The sequence below is a fragment of the Thalassophryne amazonica genome, chromosome 2 (assembly GCF_902500255.1).
Source record: "Thalassophryne amazonica chromosome 2, fThaAma1.1, whole genome shotgun sequence".
NCBI lineage: Eukaryota > Metazoa > Chordata > Actinopteri > Batrachoidiformes > Batrachoididae > Thalassophryne > Thalassophryne amazonica.
Window position 1 is genome coordinate 105,339,072 of NC_047104.1, and position 20,308 is coordinate 105,359,379.

Genomic DNA, 20,308 nt, shown 5'->3' on the forward strand with positions numbered 1-20,308 from the left:
CATATGACCGTTGGGATAGGCTCCAGCTCCCCGCGACCCTTAACTGGAGTAAGCGGTTGAAGATGAGTGAGTGAGTGACATTGTAGGGATAAAACAATGTATCAATTTAATCAGAAAAAAAAAAAATCAACAGTGATCAGTGATGAAAATAAATACTTACACTACTTACAAAGGATAAGCACTTTTTTCATGTATAATAAACTAGCATGGTTATTTTATGTGAAAAAGTACTTGTCCTTTATCTTATTCCAGGCAATCGGTTACCACTTTTTTTTTAAAAAGTAAAGTCAACTTGTCAGGTGGAGATCTCATCAAGAGCCTTACCACAAGCAGAGATAACAACTCATTACACCCAGACAATATACTATCACATAGTATTCCACCACAACATAACATTATGTTCCTCTCTGCACTATAAGGACTTTCATTCTTAATTGTACAATCACCTAAAATGTATACCTGGGTAATTTCCTTCCTACTAGTTTTGCTGGGATTTGCCAAATGTCACACACTTCAGAAACTTGACTCCCCACAGCTGTTGGATGACACATCAAATGACAGAAAAATAATCTTATCTATGCTCTGTCTGCATGCGCCATCCTCTTGTTTCAATTTCTAAACAGGCACCAACTACAAGGCCTGCTGAATGGCATACCTTATTGCCCACAACTGAATTTAAAGAACCAAGCTCATGAAAAAAATATGGAAAAAAAATTATAATATATATATATATATATATATATATATATATATATATATATATATATATAGTGGTGGGCACAGATAACCAAAACATAATTGGATAACTGAAAAGTTATCTTTGATAAAGATAAAACAATAAACCACCCAAAAATGTATCGGAAGTTACAGATAACAGATAAATTCCAATATTGTCTCTGGTACATTTGCAACTACTAATAAACTGTATTTGAGCTTTAACGCCACAATAGCTTCTAGTAATATTAAAAGTGACAACAGACCCAAACAATGAGGCTACACTTTTATCTTTGAACATCCTGCCCCCTGCTGGAAGCACTTGTTTTCAGCACAGAGGCACCCTGAGAACAACCACAAAGCTCAGCTCTCTACTCAATCACAACGCTGCGGTCAGGCAGAGGTCTTGAAAAATAAAGTCATGCTGACTTATATATCTTTTAATGTTGAATAATGCACTAATTCTGAGGTTTTGTAACAAACACAGACAGATCGCAAAGGATTCTGGGTAAAAGTGCCTCTGCTAAACACTGATTGGTTCACTCATTCATTATGTAAACCAACACATTAATGTGACGTGTGTCATGTGTTGGTGTTTACAGATAATGTGCTTTTGTAAAATATTCCATTTTTTATTTGTAAAAACAGGCATTTTTACGGAGTCCTGGAAGTGTCATCGCAAAATGTTTTGCATGTGGAGAGAATGTGCGCTCATTTTATTAGTCCCATGCTCACGTTTTATGATGTAAAACGTGCACTTTTTCTTGACACATAAATGTTGGCTTTACACTGTGCAAGTTTTGGTCCTTTTTCAGATGATTTTTCATTCGTGCAAGAATTTTTTGGACCGAGTTTCAGGTTAATCGCGCGTCCTGCTTCGTGTAGTGTACATGGAGTAACAAGCTGCGTTCAACATCTCACAACCACCTCCTGATCGCCGATCGTATGGTCGAATGAAAATCAAACCTGTTTGATATTATTCTGTATCCTGCTGCTGAGGAGCTACAAGCGTCCAACCACTCGCACTGTGCATGTGCAAACACCGCAGAGCTGTCTTGTAATGTTTTTTTTTGTTGTTGTTGTTTTGTCTTTAAACTTAAATTGTAAAAAAAAAAAAAAAAAAAAAAAGCCATTTGCAAAGCCAAAAAGTTGATTTGACAACCATCTGATATAACCGGGGTCAAAATAAATATAACACTGCCATCTACTGGTGCCCAGACGCTTAGTACTTAGGGCGAATACTGCCATGAACACTACTGGCCAGTAGATGGCAGTAGAAGCCTGAAAAACTTGCCAAAACAAAATCCCAGATAATCCGTGTCTGCTACATTTAAGATGCGTGGAATTTAACAAACGCAAATACAATAAGGTCTATAAACCCAGAGAAAATATTCACGAGAGTTTTAGGCACTAGAGTTTAATGCTGCTGTCCATGGAGCCTGAACAGAGTGTCTGAAATGCATTTGTCCTGTCGTGAACGTACTGAGATTACCCTATCACCCATAATGCACTGCTGGGCACAGCATGTGCTCACTAAAACCTTAAAATTAGCACATTACTTTAAAACTAAAACATATATCTGATATTTTCACTTTATAAAACATCAGACATGACAGTAATTTTAAATAACTTGTCCAAAATTAGTTTGGTTAAAATCTGAACCATAAGTTAAAAATGTATGCCTCTGGATGACTTGGGTGATAATGCCAGTATATCAGTATGGTGTTAAAGGAAATGATTTTTTTTTGTGTGTGTGTGACTACTTCTCTTTTGCCTGCAGAGGATAGAGTGGTTTCTTCAAAAGCAGCTCTCTTCTGTTTGCAGAGGGTAGAACTATACATCTGTTAGGAAACTTTTAACAGGTAGGTGCTCAACTGATTTTAAAAGTTTGTCACTATTCATCTTTGTTTACTATGTTATTGGTCTAAAAGTTATCGGACAAAAATGTATCGGAAGATAATTAGTCCGATAATGGTTTTTAAAGTTATCTAAAAAGATAATCCGATAATGAATACATTATCTTATTATATATCGGATTATCGGAACTATGCCCACCACTGTGTGTGTGTGTGTGTGTGTGTGTGTATAATATATATATATATATATATATATATATATATATATATATATATATATATATATATATATATATATATATATATATATTATACACACACACACACACACACACACACACACACACACATAAAACAGCAAATGCCAAGGAAACAAGCGTAAACAGTATAAATTAATCAATGAACAAATATTTCCCAACACCAGAGAAACAATAGTGCACAATCCCCAAGAACAATAACAAAATCAATAAACCTAGTTCATCAGATCATAACAAGTAATTATATTGTTCTTATAGAGCCTTTTATAGCCAACTAAAGTACCAGATAATTTAATGTTGTCAGGGCAATTATTACAAATGTTAACACTTTTAACAGAAACGCAATTACTTTTTACAGTAGATTGTAAACTATAAACTTTACAGTTCGTAAACTGTAAACATTTGACCATCTTCACTCACTAAGGTGGTTAGGGGCCTGTTTTCCCCTCAACCCGCTGCCTACGGCCATGACTGGGGAGGTTATATCTTCAAACTGCGTGTTATATCACGTCTGTTGTCAACTGTAACCTTTCACGCTGGTTTGTCACAGTTATGGACTGAAAATGGGGCTTAAGCCTGTCAATCATGCATACGTATCCAATCACAGTCATTTAATTTTGTACATTTTCATGCATTCAACAGCAACAATAACACACTGTTACTTGAAATGGAAAAATAGAGTATTGTTTTAGCTCGGCAAAGATGCGTGCTTTCCCAGTGCAGCTTATTTATGCAGATTTTAACAAAAAGGTTTTAGTTATGAATCATGTTTTTAAGACAGGCAAAGGGCTCCTTTTCTCTCCCTCAAAACTCCTGCATGAGAAAGCAACAGGTGACCTTTCCTGCAGCGCTAAACAAAGAATGTGCTCTCAACACCTGCCCTCAAAAACGCACATACACGGCATGCTTGCCACTTTACACTCAACAAAAGTACAGCTTAATAGCACATGCTTCAGCCACACAGTGCAATGGAAACTCATTAATGCCCTGAAAGGAGATGAAGAAACGCCAGTGAGAATAAAAATGGAATTGTTTGCTTTGACTGAGCTCAAGATGACATGTGACCCAGACAGAAAGCTACAAAAGTGCCGCCATCCAAAAATGGACAGAGCACACTGTGCTGTACTACACGCAGTAAAAGTTGCAAATTAACTCACAGCCAAATGCATAAAATGCATAGCTGCAAAGACGCTTCTTAACTGCCTGCGTGTGTTTCGAGAAATGCACGTAAGAGCATAAAGCACACGGCTATCATTACTGCACCTTGTCTCCACATGCCCTCAAAGACCTTGTTTATTCTATTGAATTACTACTTATGACAACGTTCTTTCTCGGTGACCTCATTTCTAAGTAATCAAGGCCACGCCAGAAAATACGCACCAGCTATGGAAAGGGAGTGGGAGTATCAGAGAGAAAACCGAAAACAAGGTAGCTTTAGGGCTTTACTGCAAATCCACTCAAACTAAAAAAAAAAAAAAAAAAAATCCTGACCTGTCCGGACTTGATCAATCAGCATGCTTTGCTCTCCTGCATGAATCTTCAACGCCGAGGGTCACCGCTACCACACTAATATTAGCAAGCAGGCTGCACTGTGCTTTTTGCCAAGCACTCACATCACACACCATCTCATTATAGAGCCATCTCATTCCAGCCGCTTCTTTGGTTACTCAGAGTAAACCGAGCTCGTGTTGCGATGTGCCATTATTTCTAGAATAAACACCACCCCACATGCATCTTCACATGGCAAACGTGAGTCATGTTCTCCCCTACTTGGGACGCTTCCTCCCTCACAGACGTCACATTAAACAACACTCTGTGTTCCACAACTTCTTCTAGATGACTCTATGTTATGTCATTCCAAAGCTATTTCAGCTTAAGTCAACTGCTTGGCATTGGGGTGGTCAACGTCTCTTGGGGGCCTGCCACTCGGTTTACAGTTAGTGACCTCATCTTTTAGCCTCCAACTCTGAAAATTGCCTGCTTCAGCGCTGAAGTCAGATTTTTCATCTCAGACTCTGCTGAGGACTCGCAAGATGTGAATTTCACATTCTTGTACAGATTGAAACATGCACGCTGGCAGGCAGTGAGGTTGTAAATCTGCCTCAGGTCGTCTATTTCTGCTGGCACATTTATAATACTAACTTCACCATTTGATGACAGAATATGGAGTGATGACAAACTGTCTCAGCCTTATACATAAATAGCAGCTCAAGTGGGAAAGTTCATTTAGGTTCTTGTTAACCCAACCACGAACAACAGAAAACAAGTCTCACCATAGTTTCATAATGATCCAAAAATACTTATGCATTTCTAATAATAACATAAATGATCTCTAACATTGTGCTACAGCAAAGCTCCTCAACGTGGCTAACAACACGTACAACATGTGCAATTCATATTTGGCTTGAATGTTACATCCACTGGTTTAGTCTGCATTCTCAACACCGTTTCAACAGGACCATATGGGGGGGCAACAGCGTGCCATGAAGGGCCGAGACTGTGCAGGATTTCCTTGCAACTTATTGCCTCACTAGGTGGTTTTACTGATGACCTCCTCCCCTCAGCCTTTAGTCCTGATCACCTGTGAAATCAGCCGCCGAGGTGCTTGTTAGCCAGGAACTCCTGCACAATCTTGGCCCTTCTTGGCATGCTGTTGTAAACCCCAGATCAAAAGAGCATCCTGCATGTCTTTTGGATGTGAGAGGAAGCCGGAGCACCCGGAGGGACCCCACGTGCGCACAGGGAGAACATGCACACTCCACACAGGAAGGCAACAGGTAGGAATTCATCCCACGACCTTCTTATTGTGACGCAACAGTGCTAACCACTAAGCCACCATGCCGCCCGAAACACACCTCCCAAACCAAATACAATATCTGAGTAAACAGAATACAGTCCTCTTGAAATTGGCCAAACAGTAATAATCAAACCTTCAGTCCAGTTATGAACAATGATGCTGTAATAGATTTCTAACATGACATGAGAAAGGTCAGGTCATATCAGATCTAAGAACATGTTCTGGTGCTGAGTGTTGCACATCCACTGCACTACAGAACTGCTTTGGATCCTGCATGGCAACCACCCAGGCAGACAACCAGTCCATCCCAACCTCTTGAAAGTAACCATCCATCTGCTGCAGCCAAGTGAAATGTGGGCATCTCCTTGAGACATTGTTGGAAACTAGTGACCCAAGGTGAAGACATGACGTCTTTGTTACTAGGTCCCTTTGATGGTTCCTTGGGTACTGCTGGAATAACTTTATGTCAAAGAACACTTACTGATGAAGACTCAGATGAGGAGCACGACTTGCATTGCGAGGGAATGCCATACAGTAACAAAATGATTGTATTTCTAAAGGACTGGTGTAAATAAAGTCCCAGACATGTTCAGTGACTTGAAAATGTTAATGTATCCATCCCCTGACATGTCTCAAAAAACTGGCTGTAAAAGTGATGCGCTAAACTTTTTTGAAATGTGTGGCAGGGTTTACATGCAAGAATATTAAAGGAAATGAAGTTGACCACATAGAACATGAAATATTGTCTGCAAATAAATACAAGCCAAATTAAATAAATGTAAGGACAAGTTTTGTTTGTTTGTTTTTTATTTAAATTTTCCATATCAACCCACCTTCTTCTGATATGGGGTTGTACACCATGATAGAAATTTTATGCTATGCCATCCAGCCCTTAAAGTGGATATGACACCTAAAAAATGAGGTAAAACTGATATAAATATCAAAATATACATACAGTATAGTAAGTTGAAAGTGGTTTTAATGATTATCACTGAGAAATAAAGTTTGTACAGCTTCTCAAAAGTGTGTTTCTTGGAAAGTGCGCTGGTAGCGTTCCATCAGTGGTCAAGTGATGCCGTGACGTCACAGCGTGGAGAGTCCCGTCTTTGTCTGTTAGATTGACAACAGGAACAGGTAGACCTCAGCATGGACAGTGATGAGATCGAGAACTTTTCTGACTCCTCTTCAAGTGTGGATTATTTCTGTGAGGAAATCGAGACTGACTCGGATCCTGAGGATGTCGCAGCAGTGATTAGACCCCACAGATTGGAGCCGTATCTTTCAGACGAACATTCAAACCAGGAGCATTCTGGCAGCGAAAATAATGCCGACGGTGTTTATGGCGGAGCCGAAGCAGAGGCAAAAGACGTGCCAATTCCGATGGATTTTGAAAGGCTGCAGAATACGGAATGATAAGGGAGGCTTTGATTTTTGTTGCTGCTGTTTATAACACTATAATTATAGCATTTTTTATTCTAGCGTCTGTTTACTGCCTTTGTTATTTTTCCGGAGCCACAATAGTGTAGCTAAATACTTGCGGACCACTGTCATTACCTTCAGGTTTTTGCCGTTTTCGAGTGCCTGGCATTGCATTCATCCATGTTTAGTTACGTTATTTTCATGAAAGAATAGGAGATAAACGGCGAACGTTTTGAAAAAGATCGCCGAAAACAACAGTGAACATTCCACCGCCGTGTTTACTACATAAATTCCTTGACCATTTTCAGATTATTGTGAACATATTATTTGGGGTTGACATTTTAGGTGTTCCTGTGAGCGGTGCGAGAACATGGAGATGGTAGAGGAAAGTGTCTGCTGTCTGGAGCAAATGCGGGTGTGCAAGCAGAGCAAGCGGCAGCCTGACATTTCGTGCATCGCACAATACCGCGGCTTTCGATCAATCTGCCTGGACTTGAAAAGGCTAAAACCTTTCGCCCTTGCGTTTGTGCAATATGCTGCGACACACTGGTCAGGCATATCGACAAACAAGTCCCTGAGAGCTGTGTTTAATCAAAGTTTCTTCCGCTAAAAAAAGTGTAAACAACGGTCGCCAGGCGCGCAAGCCGATATGGTCTACACGCAGTGACGTATTTCAGGTTTTGTGCTCAGCGGGAAGCTGGTCACGGGGCGTGCACGTTTTTCAGTGGCAGGACGTTCAAATGTTGTATATAATGGGAGAACCGCATCCATTTTTCCAAAGCATTTAGGTTGACCGAATTATATAACCTTTGTTACATGTAATAAGACTATGTTGTCTTTAAGTGTCATATCCACTTTAATTATACACTTCCCCAAATCTACATGCACCATAGGTCATCAAGATAGGGCCCTAAGACTGTTATCTAAAACTGGCCAGCCTCATGTCTTTCAACAAAAAGTAGTATATTCAACTCTAAGCTGAAAAAAAAACCAATTCCTGTGAATTTACTTGTTTAAATGTGCACATGGTTGCACATGATCATAATGTATCCAAGTGACATAAATTTTCTGTTTATCTAATTAGAATACAAAAAAAAAATGGACACACTCTGATCATGTGTAACCATGTGCACATTTAAATAAAATACATTCAGTGTATAAATGAAATACTGATATTATTTTCCTCAACAAAACCATGACTATGTGACTATTCATTCTGTAGTTAAAGTCATATGAAAGTATACATTTTTCAGGGTTTTTGCTTCTCAGCGTTCAACAAATATGGCTAACGTTTGGAGTGTTCACAACTCCAGAAAGCAAATTATGAAAAAAAAGGTTGATGATGATGATGGGCTGAGCTCATTACACACTGCTTATAGGGGCTTGTGACATGTTGAGTCACATGACTGAAACTAACATGTGACTGCTGGTGAACATGAGTCTGTGACAAATGTAGTAATCCTGGTAGAAAACACTCATTGTTTTATTAACTGACAAAGGTTTCTAAAAACGGCACATTACTTCCCTGCTTGATTTGCAGATTATCTGTTGGACAAAGGCAACATAAGGTAAATCTGCAGGAGGGACGGCATAAACTTTAAAGCTTGGTTTCACTGTAAAATACACTGCATTTCACAACACATATATAATAGAAGCACCACTGCAGTATTTCCTCAAATAAAATAGTTTTGATGCTTCATATTTTCAACACAAAACCCTTGCAGAGATTCTAACATTCAGTGAATATTTCCACTGACGCACACATAAATTCAGTGATTCAGGAAGCAGGTCATGTTTTTCCATACAGAACTAGGAGGTCCTAAGAAGTGCAGTAGAGCGACTTCCTTTGCCAAAGGGCTAAATTCCACATGGTCCATGACCATTCACCCACCCAATCTGATCCAGACCCCCACATCTCTCAACACCCAAGAGTTTTGGGGAAAGCCTCGACTTCACAACGGGCTGTTAAGCCTGTTCCCCTGGCAGCCAACATCTAGAAACCTCTGAAGCGAGTGTAGGTTCCCTTCATTGTGTCACAGCCCCAGCAGTGAGCAAGGCATGACGAGACCGAGAGGAAGGAAAATAACTGTGGGTCACAAGGAAAATAAATATATGTAAGGGGGATCTTCAAGCAAAATCTCAAGTCACCACTGGAAAAAAACAAGTTTTATTCAGATAACTTACTCTTATTTCATAAAAGAAATTAGTGACAGGCATGTATGTGACAGAAAGGTCTTCAAAAACCATCATTTAAATTCAATCACACAGAACAACAAATATGCTATGGCCAATTACAGAAATGGGTGTTTGAATCAGATGATCAATGCCATCACTGTTCATTATTTTGTAGTCAAAGTAGACCCCGGGCGAAGGTTCATTGTGAGTGATAGCTACAGGTGTTGCTACTTCTTAGTTACCATGGAACCCACCCTAAAACTAGCAAGTCATGTGGTATATAACATATGAATAACATACGAACCATAGCATAAAATTACAGTTACTAACACGCACCCTGTTATAAACTGGACATATACATAAGTTTTAGGGTTGGGGTTAAAATCATGACCTAAACTTGACAGCATCACAAAATGTGACATTTCGTGACAGTATCACAAAAAAATAAAATAAAAACAGCAACCATGAGATTGGGCTGTGCGACATGCTTCAGAAGCTTCTGAGAATGTGCAAATGATGTTAAAGCCCACTAAAAACAACAGCCATACCTGTTGCTTACTGCTTTGTGCAAAGCTAAAAAAGAAGACAAAAGCTTAGAAATTATACAAATTAACAACAAACCACTTCAGGATATCCTTCAAGTAAAAATATGCATGCTTTGAATTGGAAGTGTATCAATCAAGATGTCAAATATTCAAGTGCAATTTATGTTGAACACATTACATGAAATGAAATGTAAAAGCATGCAGGTCAGAACGCGCTTTAAGGGCAGGGAGGGTCGGTAGGCTACGGCAAAAATCTGTGGCACAGCTATCTGATCCGCTTCTACTTGGTATGCAGTTAATGAGCTTCTTGAACATTCATTACGAACAACCCCCCACCCCCCTCCAAACAGATACGGGTATTTCACCCCTACTCTGAAGCGTGCACCAGCCTGCCGTTGTCTCACATTGTGGAGGCGTGCAGCCGCATGTAGTGTGGTCTCCTGGAAGTGAGACGCAGCATCAACGACACTGACACACAAGCCAAAGGGCAATGTTTGTCTTTGCCTTCTTAAAGCGTGTGTGGGCATTTTGAAAAAAAAGGGCCCTCCCCCAAATTACCAAAGCCGGTAAGATCAAAGCAAGACGGGTTATATCTGCAGTGTGCTGGAATGCAACCAGGAATAGAGGGAGGTAAACTGTTTGCATACCATTTATAGTGTGACACAGTTTTCAAGTAGACAAGCACTGATCTATGAAGACACCAGGCTTTCAGGGTGTTAATCTTATTTCTGGTCATATTAGTAGTAGTGTGCAAGGCTGCAACCAGCTCTTATTCCATCATTTATTCACTTGTGTATTATTGTTTTGTTTTTTTTTTTGTTTGTTTTTTTGTTATGAATTGCTTTGTATTTCAAAATTTCTATTAATAATTATTAATACCCACCATAATATCATAGAAATTAGTTTGATGTACAGAGTACATTTTTCAGAGATAAACTGACTCTGAAGTGAGTACGGTACACGGTTCCACTGCAAATAGTGTTAAATCAACTTCATCTTGGTAAAAATGAACTCTATTTGAGTTGATCAACTGCATTTAACACTATGATCGAGCATATTTAACACAGTAGTTGAACAACTTTAATCTGACCAACAGTCCAAAGTATGGACACATTATCCAAAGATATTTTTGAAAATAATAAAAACAAAACTTGGAATATAAATTGTTTGGCAAAACCAAATAAAGCCAAAGAACTGTCAGAAATGTCAAGCAACTGCTTATACAGTTCATTTATTCATAATCCTTTTATTTATACATCACTTTTCTGCATAAAGTGCTACACATCAATTTACATGTTCAACACTATTTGTTTTAGATGCTACATAACAGGGTAACTGAGGTTCTCAAATTCTTACCTTTGAATAGCTATAAAGGAAGTTTGACTGTGGGCCAAAAATAAAGGTTGTCAATGTGTGACTCAGATACATACATCACAATAAAATGTATTATCGTCAATAGAAAATTAACATAAATATAAAATAAAACTTCAAAATAATAAAACACTACTCTTTCATCTTCCTAAATAACAATTGTAAATCATTTATTAATTTGCCAATTTCCATGGAGGGACAATGAATTAATGAATTTATTCAGCACACACAGTCCAAAACAACAACAAAAAAACATACAATGAAGAAAGAAAATGGATTAACAATGCAACCGTGTGCCTAAAAGGGTGAGGGAGAAGCAAAGCTTATTAATGCCTACCCCTTTAACCAAAATAAAATTATCTAGTCCAAAAGGAGTGGGGGGAAGTAAACAACCCATCTATTCCCACTCCCATTTTCAACCACTTCAAACTCTTCATCTTAAACGACACAATCTGAATTCTACCAAACAAATTTACATTTACAACTGGTAACACACAAAACATCCTTCTTCAGCAGATACATATCTTGAAAACATCATGTCTTTATATTGATTTTTAAAGTTATTGATATTTGGATATCGTTTGAATTCCTCCGTCAAGCAAAACAAAACAAAGGGAGTGTGACCACATGTAGCCCGCGGGCCCCAAATTGGGCAACCCTACATAACATATACGGCTGGGGGGTTCTTTTACCACGCATAACTGATATTTTTTCTGTTGTTTACTTTTTCAAAACGTATTTATTTCACTGGACATTTTGTACTGTTAATTTTCAACTTCATGAACGATTTAAAACTCTGCGTCCCTCAGAAAACACGTAAAGAGTCGGCACATGGAGTCTGTGCCGACTCCATGTGCGTCTGAATCAACATCAAAGCCCTGATAAATCTCAGTTGTACTATCTCAGTTTTTAGTGCAGTCCACAGCTTTTAACTTTTCGAAGTAACTCCGCACACTCACTTTCTTCACTCTCAGAGTAACGGCTACAAAGTGGAAGTGGAATCAGTCGGAAAGCTTTGCGTTAAAGTGACAGGAGTCCTTTCTTATTTAATTGACAAAACACGGATTCTCGCCTAAACATCCAGTAAATAGTCGCAGACCTCGGTAACCACAAAAAAAAAAAAGTAGTGGAGAAGAAAGCAGAGCCCGGTCGGAGCTTTACGGGGTTCCCCTGCCCGGCCTCCCCTTCTCTGCCCCTTTTCGGAAAAGCAGCGAAGGCTGCGTCCAAGAAAAAGAAAAAAGAAGCTGCCGATTACTGACCTGAATAAACTGGATAGTCAGGGCTGATTTACCAACACCGCCGCCTCCGACCACAACCAACCGGTACTTCTCCTGCACCGAGCCGTCCTTCCAGCCTGCCATCGAGGACACTTCGCCGCGCTCGGAGACGCTGAAACACCAGTGAGCAGCAAACACCCACTTTTTTTTCCTGTAAACTGAAGAGGCCCTGCAGTGAAGAGAATCGAGCAGACAGAACCGCACAGTGTCCGAATGTGTCGTCGATGTAGTCCGTTCAGAATACAGGAGTGTCCGGGCGCCTGTCCATACACCGGAGCGTCTTTCCAGCCGCGTCTCGTCTCTACAACACTGCGACGTTCAAGGCGTCAATCCGACAGTGGGAGTCACACGGCCGCCGCACTGTTCATGTCTGACGCTAGGGGTCGAGCTACAGGCTCAGATCTCCAGCACATAGACTGAGCCCCGAACCCGCCCCGACAGTGTATCTGTATCTGTATCTCTCGCCTCTTAACTTTTCACATTACGCTACAAAAATAGTAAAGTAAAACCACACAAATACAACACATTTGTATTTATTTTCTTTAACATGCCATATTATTACCACATATTTGACAGGCTAACTTTTTTTTACAGTAAAGAAATTAATTAAATGCAGATTTTGAATTTAGCAAGCTGTTAAGCAACAATGCTAACATTTACATTATTGTCTCTGTCACGTACTTAGTTAACAGGAAGATAGTCAAAGAAAGATAAAATTAAAAACGACATTATTTGTTAATTTTTGGCACTATGGTAGTAGTTAATTCAAGGGCGTAGCCAGAGCTTTCAGGGGCGGGGGGGGCGTTGTCTTGTACAAAATGTGTTATCTACCTTTTAATGTTATATGTGTGGGAAATCAATGCTATAAAAATATGTTGTATTTACTTATGTCAACCAGTCCCATAAACTTAGTTGTTTCAATGACGTAATGTGCACTTGCTTGAAACAATCTGTTGCAGTTTGCTTTTCCCATTAAAAACAAAATTAAATATAACATTTAATTTTTATGTATTTATTTATTTTGTTATTTTTGTAAGTGCAGGCTTCAAAGGAGTCATTTTAAGTTTTTGTGACAAATGCAATGACAGTCTGAATTCTAGTATGACCAAGACACACAATGGGCTTCATCTTTCACTCCACCCAAAGTAGCACACAGTGCAGCGCAGATGTTTTGGTTTTGTACAACCGACACAATTAACATGGCTGCTGCCCACATCATGAAAGCAGCAAGTACAGTGGACCTGGAAAGTATTCACAGCACTTCAGTTTCTCCAAAATGGATGAAATTAATTTTTTTCCACAAAATTCTAAATACAATACCCCATAATGATAATGTGAAAACCTTTTTATTTTAGATTTTGCAAATTTATATTAGAAAAAAAATTACATGTACATAAGTATTCACAGCCTTTGCCATAAGGCTCGAAATTGAAATTGGGCGCATGTTTCCACTGATCATCCTTGACATGTTTCTACAGCTTATTTGGAGTCTACCTGGGGTAAAATCAGGTGAATGGACATGATTTGGAAGGGCTCACACTTGACATATCGACATATAAGGTCCCACAGTTGACAGTGCATGTCAGAGCACAAACCAAGCATGAAGTCAAAGGAATTGTCTGTAGACCTCTGAGACAGGATTGTCTTGAATCACAAATCTGGGGAAGGGTACAGAAACATTTCTGTTGTTTTGCAGGTGCCAGTGAGCACAGTGGCCTCCATCATCTGTAAATGGAAGAAGTTCAGATCTACCAGGACCCTTCCTAGAGCTGGCTATCTGTCTAAACTGAGCGATCAGGGGAGAAGGGCTTTAGTCAGGGAGGTGACCAAAAACCCGATGACCACTCTGTCAGAGCTCCAGCATTCCATTGTGGAGAGAGGAGAACCTTCCAGAAGGACAACCATCTCTGCAGCAATCCACCAGTCAGGCCTGTATGGTAGAGTGGCCACACAGAAACCACTCCTTAGTAAAAGGCACATGGGATTTGCCAAAAGGCACCTGAAGGATTGTCAGATCATGAGAAACAAAATTTGCTGGTCTGATGAGACAAAGATTGAACTCTTTGGCATCATGTTTGGAGGAAACCAGTCTCCATCCCTACAGTGAAGCATGGTGGTGGCAGCATCATGCTGTGGGATGTTTTTCAGCGGCAGGAACTGGGAGACTAGTCAGGATGGAGGAAAAGATGAATGCAGCAATGTACAGAGACAACCTGGATTTAAACCTGCTCCATAGCGCTCTTGACCACAGGCTCGGCGATGGTTCATCTTTCAGCAGGACAATAACCTTAAAGCACACAGCCAAGATATCAAAGAAAGGAGTGGCTTCAGGACAAGTCTGTGAATATACTTGAGTGGCCCAGCCAGAGCCCAGACCTGAATCTGATTGAACATGTCTGGAGAGATCTGAAAATGGGTAGCAACACTCCCCAGCTAACCTGCTGCAGCTTGAGAGGTGCTGCAAAGAGGAATGGGCAAAACTGCCCAAAGATAGGTGCACCAAGCTTGTAGCATCATATTAAAAAAAAACTTGAGGTTGTACTAACTGCTGCCAACTAATAAATCACATGTACATAAGAATTGAGCAAAGGGTGTGAATACTTTTGTAGATGTGATTTATTAGTTTTTATTTTTAATAAATTTGCAAAAAAAAAAAAACTTTTTTATGTTGTCATTGTGGATGTTGTGATTAAAATTTTGAGGGGGGGAAAAAAATGAATTTACTCCTTTTTGGAATAAGGCTGTAACATAACAAATATGGGAAAAGTAAAGTGCTGTGAATACTTTCCAGATGCACTGTATTTGTGCTCATCTGTGTGCTCACTGGTGTGATGGTCTAAAAATAAGGTATGGTCTGGTACAGGGCATGTGCATTGCTGTTGTATTTCAGCAGAAAGCAATTCTGCCACACTCCCTATTGAGGTTTCAGATCCTGCAAAATCTCAGATTGGTGGCTTTCACTGCAAGATATAAAGTAATTTCAAATGGCAACTTTCTGGCTTTAAGAAACACTATAAGAAATCAAGAAAAAAAGATTGTGGCAGTCAGTAACGGTTACTTTTTTAGACCAAGCAGAGGAAAAAATATGGAATCACTCAATTCTGAGGAAAAAATTATGGAATCACCCTGTAAATTTTCATCCCCCAAATTAACACCTGCATCAAATCAGATCTGCTCATTGACATTGACCCTATGCCATGACATTGACCCTATGTGTCTTTTTGCAAGGAATGTTTTTGCAGTTTTTGCTCTATGGCAAGATGCATTATCATCTTGAAAAATGATTTCATCATCCCCAAACATCCTTTCAATTGTCCAAAATATCAACATAAACTTGTGCATTTATTGATGATGTAATGACAGCCATCTCCCCAGTGCCTTTACCTGACATGCAGCCCCATATCATCAATGACTGTGGAAATTTACATGTTCTCTTCAGGCAGTCATCTTTATAAATCTCATTGGAAAGGCACCAAACAAAGTTCCAGCATCATCACCTTGCCCAATGCTGATTTGAGATTCATCACTGAATATGACTTTCATCCAGTCATCCACAGTCCACAATTGCTTTTCCTTAGACCATTGTAACCTTGTTTTTTTCTGTTTAGGTGTTAATGATGCCTTTCGTTTAGCTTTTCTGTATGTAAATCCCATTTCCTTTAGGCTGTTTCTTACAGTTCGGTCACAGACGTTGACTCCAGTTTCCTCCCATTCGTTCCTCATTTGTTTTGTTGTACATTTTTTGATTTTTGAGACATATTGCTTTAAGTTTTCTGTCTTCACGCTTTGTCTTCCTTGGTCTACCAGTATGTTTGCCTTTAACAACCTTCCCATGTTGTTTGTATTTGGTCCAGAGTTTAGACACAGCTGACTGTGAACAACCAACATCTTTTGCAACATTGCGTGATGATTTACTCTCTTTTAAGAGTTTGATAATCCTCTCCTTTGTTTCAATTGACATCTCTCGTGTTGGAGCCATGATTCATGTCAGTCCACTTGGTGCAACAGCTCTCCAAGGTGTGTTCACTCCTTTTTAGATGCAGACTAAGAGCAGATCTGATATGATGCAGGTGTTAGTTTTGGGGATGAAAATTTACAGGGTGATTCCATAATTTTTTCCTCAGAATTGAGTGATTCCATATTTTTTTCCTCTGCTTGGTCTAAAAAAGTAACCGTTACTGACTGCCACAATCTTTTTTTCTTGATTTCTTATAGTGTTTCTTAAAGCCAGAAAGTTGCCATTTGAAATGACTTTAGTTTTGTGTCATGTCTGTGATCTGCTTTTTTTCTACAAAATTAAACAACTGAATGAACATCCTCCGAGGCCGGTGATTCCATAATTTTTGCCAGGGGTTGTATCAGCAACATTGAGTCACTCAGATGACGATGCAATTTACACACGGACAATGCCATTACCATCACAAGGTAAAACTCTTTGTATAGTGTGCCTAAAACTCTCATGAACATATCTAGGTTTTTAGACGTTATTGTGTTTGTTTTACATAAACATGCAAGAATCTCAAGTGATTTCATTGTTATTTACAGTGGGAATTGCCGTGAGCCACGATCGCTTCCTGTTCATGTCATTGTGGTGAAAAAGTGAAGTTTGCTCTTTAATGCCCTGTTTATAGTCAAACAGCACTGTTTGTCCACTTTGTTCCAGAGTAAGATGTCTGAAATTCGGTTTGTGTTTATGAGGTTTCATGCAGGTTAAAGGTAGCAGACACAGAATATTTGGAATATTAAGTGTTCATGGGTCTCATGCATGCAGTCTCTTATAAATGTTATGAAAGGCATAAAATTTACATTTGGTAGGATAATTTCATTTGCAATTGTCATGTGGTTTCTCCATGTTGTTTTGATTGCAGCGCCTCTCTGTCGCACAAGGGATTATGGGATATCTCAATAGGATGAATAGTCCAACAAAAATCTACTTGAAAGTAGAGTGCAGATTATTTTTCTGTTATTTACATAGCACTTTGTTTATATATGTCATACATAGATGGGCTCACAACACACATAAATGTTCATAGACACAGGAATGATCACATCACAGGAATGATGCATCTTTTCAGCTTGGGACTCCGACGAGGGCTTATCTCTGCTCTCTGCTTTAACCTTCAAGTCCCTTCTTCACCAGACTGTGAATTCCTCAAATTATATTGGATACTGGATCTATTGGACTACTATTGGATTTACCATGGAATTGATCACCTGGTCTGAACGCTATTAACACCATCTTTTCTACAAGAAGGTCAGGACCGGGGGATCCTACCTGCCCAGATGGAACGTATCCTGCGGGCTATGTTCTCGACTCCTGGGGGTTGTGGCGTGTTGCATGCTTGGCGCCTTTCTCTGTTGAGGACGTTGAGGATTTATTCATTTTTGGTCTTATGGTAGCGGGGCTGGTACTTTCTGGCTTATGTGCTGCCCTGATCTACCAGAAAATTGGCAAGACAGCGGCATCAAGAACCACGCGGCCCCTCGCTTGTCCGTCACGAGGTTAGCAAGGTAGTGCATTCTCAGACTGCGATGACTCTTGACGCAAATTGGATGACATCTTGGGGCAGATGCATGCCTTGCAGTTGAAGTTGAAGATTTCGGAGGCCAGGGAATATTCTTAATTCATAATTGGAATTTGGTTGTTCTAGTGAAGCTGTAAAAAGTGTTTTTCACTGCTCAAACCACAACACTGCAGGCTTATCAGCCTGAAGGACAAATTGCCTGACTGTTTTCCTCCAGAGGAATCTCTTCAGGCCTTTCTTATCTCAACTCACAAAGACAATAAACTGTTTTCATAGGACTGAAGCATGCTCCATTCCCTCCCCCCACTCCCCTCCTACCCCCCATCAAACACCCCCCACTCCGGCTTCTGCTCACGTCACTCCTTCCCCTTTCTGCAAGGGTGGCGTGGTTTTAGCTGCTGCTGGTCCCCGTTTCTCCCCCCAAGCTGACGGCGGCGCATCTCAGGGTTGCTGCGTGACCTTCACCCACTTGCCTCAATTCGGATAACGGACTTCTTCAAACTTAATGCACATAAACAATGTCAAATGTGTATGTGCTGTCTTTAATTCTGATATGTGCCCATTATTACGGTAAACATGTAATAATTGTGGACTAATTGCTGTCTGAGGTAACTGGAGTGTAAACATAATTTCTCCACTGTGAGATCAATAAAGTAAACGTATATCTCATCTCATACCACAACAGACCTGAATTTAAATGACATAAAACTACTGTACAAACTAATGGGGGAAAAACATTTCAGTTTGTATGATATTTTTAGACTGGTTTTCTTCTTTCCCATGGTGGCAGCAATGCTCTGGTGGTGAGTCACCTCTCTTACTTTGCACACATTTCCTCACCAGAAAACCTCTCTTCTGAGTTCGCAATCTAACTAGCAATGCACCAGCTCCTGTCCAGCCAGTGTCTTCAAGGGATTGACACATAATACTCGGATTGGTTTATGTATATACCTAAAAATTTCCTGTATATTTGTATTTTCAACTGTCGGTAGCATGGCCCTGGCAGAGGGTCACCCCTTTGAGTATGGTCTGCTTGAGGTTTCTTCCTCAAATCATCAGAGGGAGTTTTTCCCTTACCACTGTCACCTGTGTGGTTGCTCTAGGGGTTGGTAAGGTTAGACCTTACTTGTGTGAAGTGCCTTGAGGCAGATTTGATGCGATATGAATGAAATAAATTGAATTGAATTTAAACACACCCATTGGTCATTAAGTGAATGCATAAACTTTTACACCCCGTGCCTTACTTTGTGTTCAGATTATACACTATAAATAGCAAAATGCAGTTGGACACACACATGTACAAGAAAAGTGGCTACTACATAATGTCTTTTTGAAGTTATTTTAATGTAATTTCAACTGGGATTACATCAGTTTATGGATGATTCAATGATGATTTCAGTGATGCCGGTATTTGGTTAGACTCTTTCTCTCAGATTGTTCTGTCTGAGTTATTTTCATTAGTTACTTCATCCAAACCATCAACATGTCTATTAGACCCCATTCCTACCAGGCTGCTCAAGGAAGCCCTACCATTATTTAATGCTTCGATCTTAAATATGATCAATCTATCTTTATTAGTTGGCTATGTACCACAGGCTTTTAAGGTGGCAGTAATTAAACCATTACTTAAAAAGCCATCACTTGACCCAGCTATCTTAGCTAATTATAGGCCAATCTCCAACCTTCCTTTTCTCTCAAAAAGTCTTGAAAGGGTAGTTGTAAAACAGCTAACTGATCATCTGCAGAGGAATGGTCTATTTGAAGAGTTTCAGTCAGGTTTTAGAATTCATCATAGTACAGAAACAGCATTAGTGAAGGTTACAAATGATCTTCTTATGGCCTCAGACAGTGGACTCATCTCTGTGCTTGTTCTGTTAGACCTCAGTGCTGCTTTTGATACTGTTGACCATAAAATTTTATTACAGAGATTAGAGCATGCCATAGGTATTAAAGGCACTGCGCTGCGGTGGTTTGAATCTTATTTATCTAATAGACTACAATTTGTTCATGTAAATGGGGAATCTTCTTCACAGACTAAGGTTAATTATGGAGTTCCACAAGGTTCTGTGCTAGGACCAATTTTATTCACTTTATATATGCTTCCCTTAGGCAGTATTATTAGACGGCATTGCTTAAATTTTCATTGTTACGCAGATGATACCCAGCTTTATCTATCCATGAAGCCAGAGGACACACACCAATTAGCTAAACTGCAGGATTGTCTTACAGACATAAAGACATGGATGACCTCTAATTTCCTGCTTTTAAACTCAGATAAAACTGAAGTTATTGTACTTGGCCCCACAAATCTTAGAAACATGGTGTCTAACCAGATCCTTACTCTGGATGGCATTACCCTGACCTCTAGTAAT

At 39.6% G+C, this 20,308-nt stretch overlaps 1 protein-coding gene across 2 annotated transcripts in view; it reads right to left on the minus strand.

The window, feature by feature from the left end:
* Nucleotides 1–12,780, minus strand: part of rras2 (RAS related 2) — a 92,537-nt gene extending 79,757 nt beyond the window's left edge. The window contains exon 1 of one of the 2 annotated variants that reach the window (XM_034191130.1): nt 12,394–12,780. In XM_034191130.1, the coding sequence (XP_034047021.1) occupies nt 12,394–12,495 (102 nt within the window). In that variant the 5' untranslated portion in view covers nt 12,496–12,780. Of the gene's footprint in view, nt 1–4,318; nt 4,344–12,393 lie in introns of those variants that run through there. The other variant, XM_034191139.1, reaches the window with a different exon arrangement.
* Between the last annotated feature and the right edge of the window lie 7,528 nt (nt 12,781–20,308).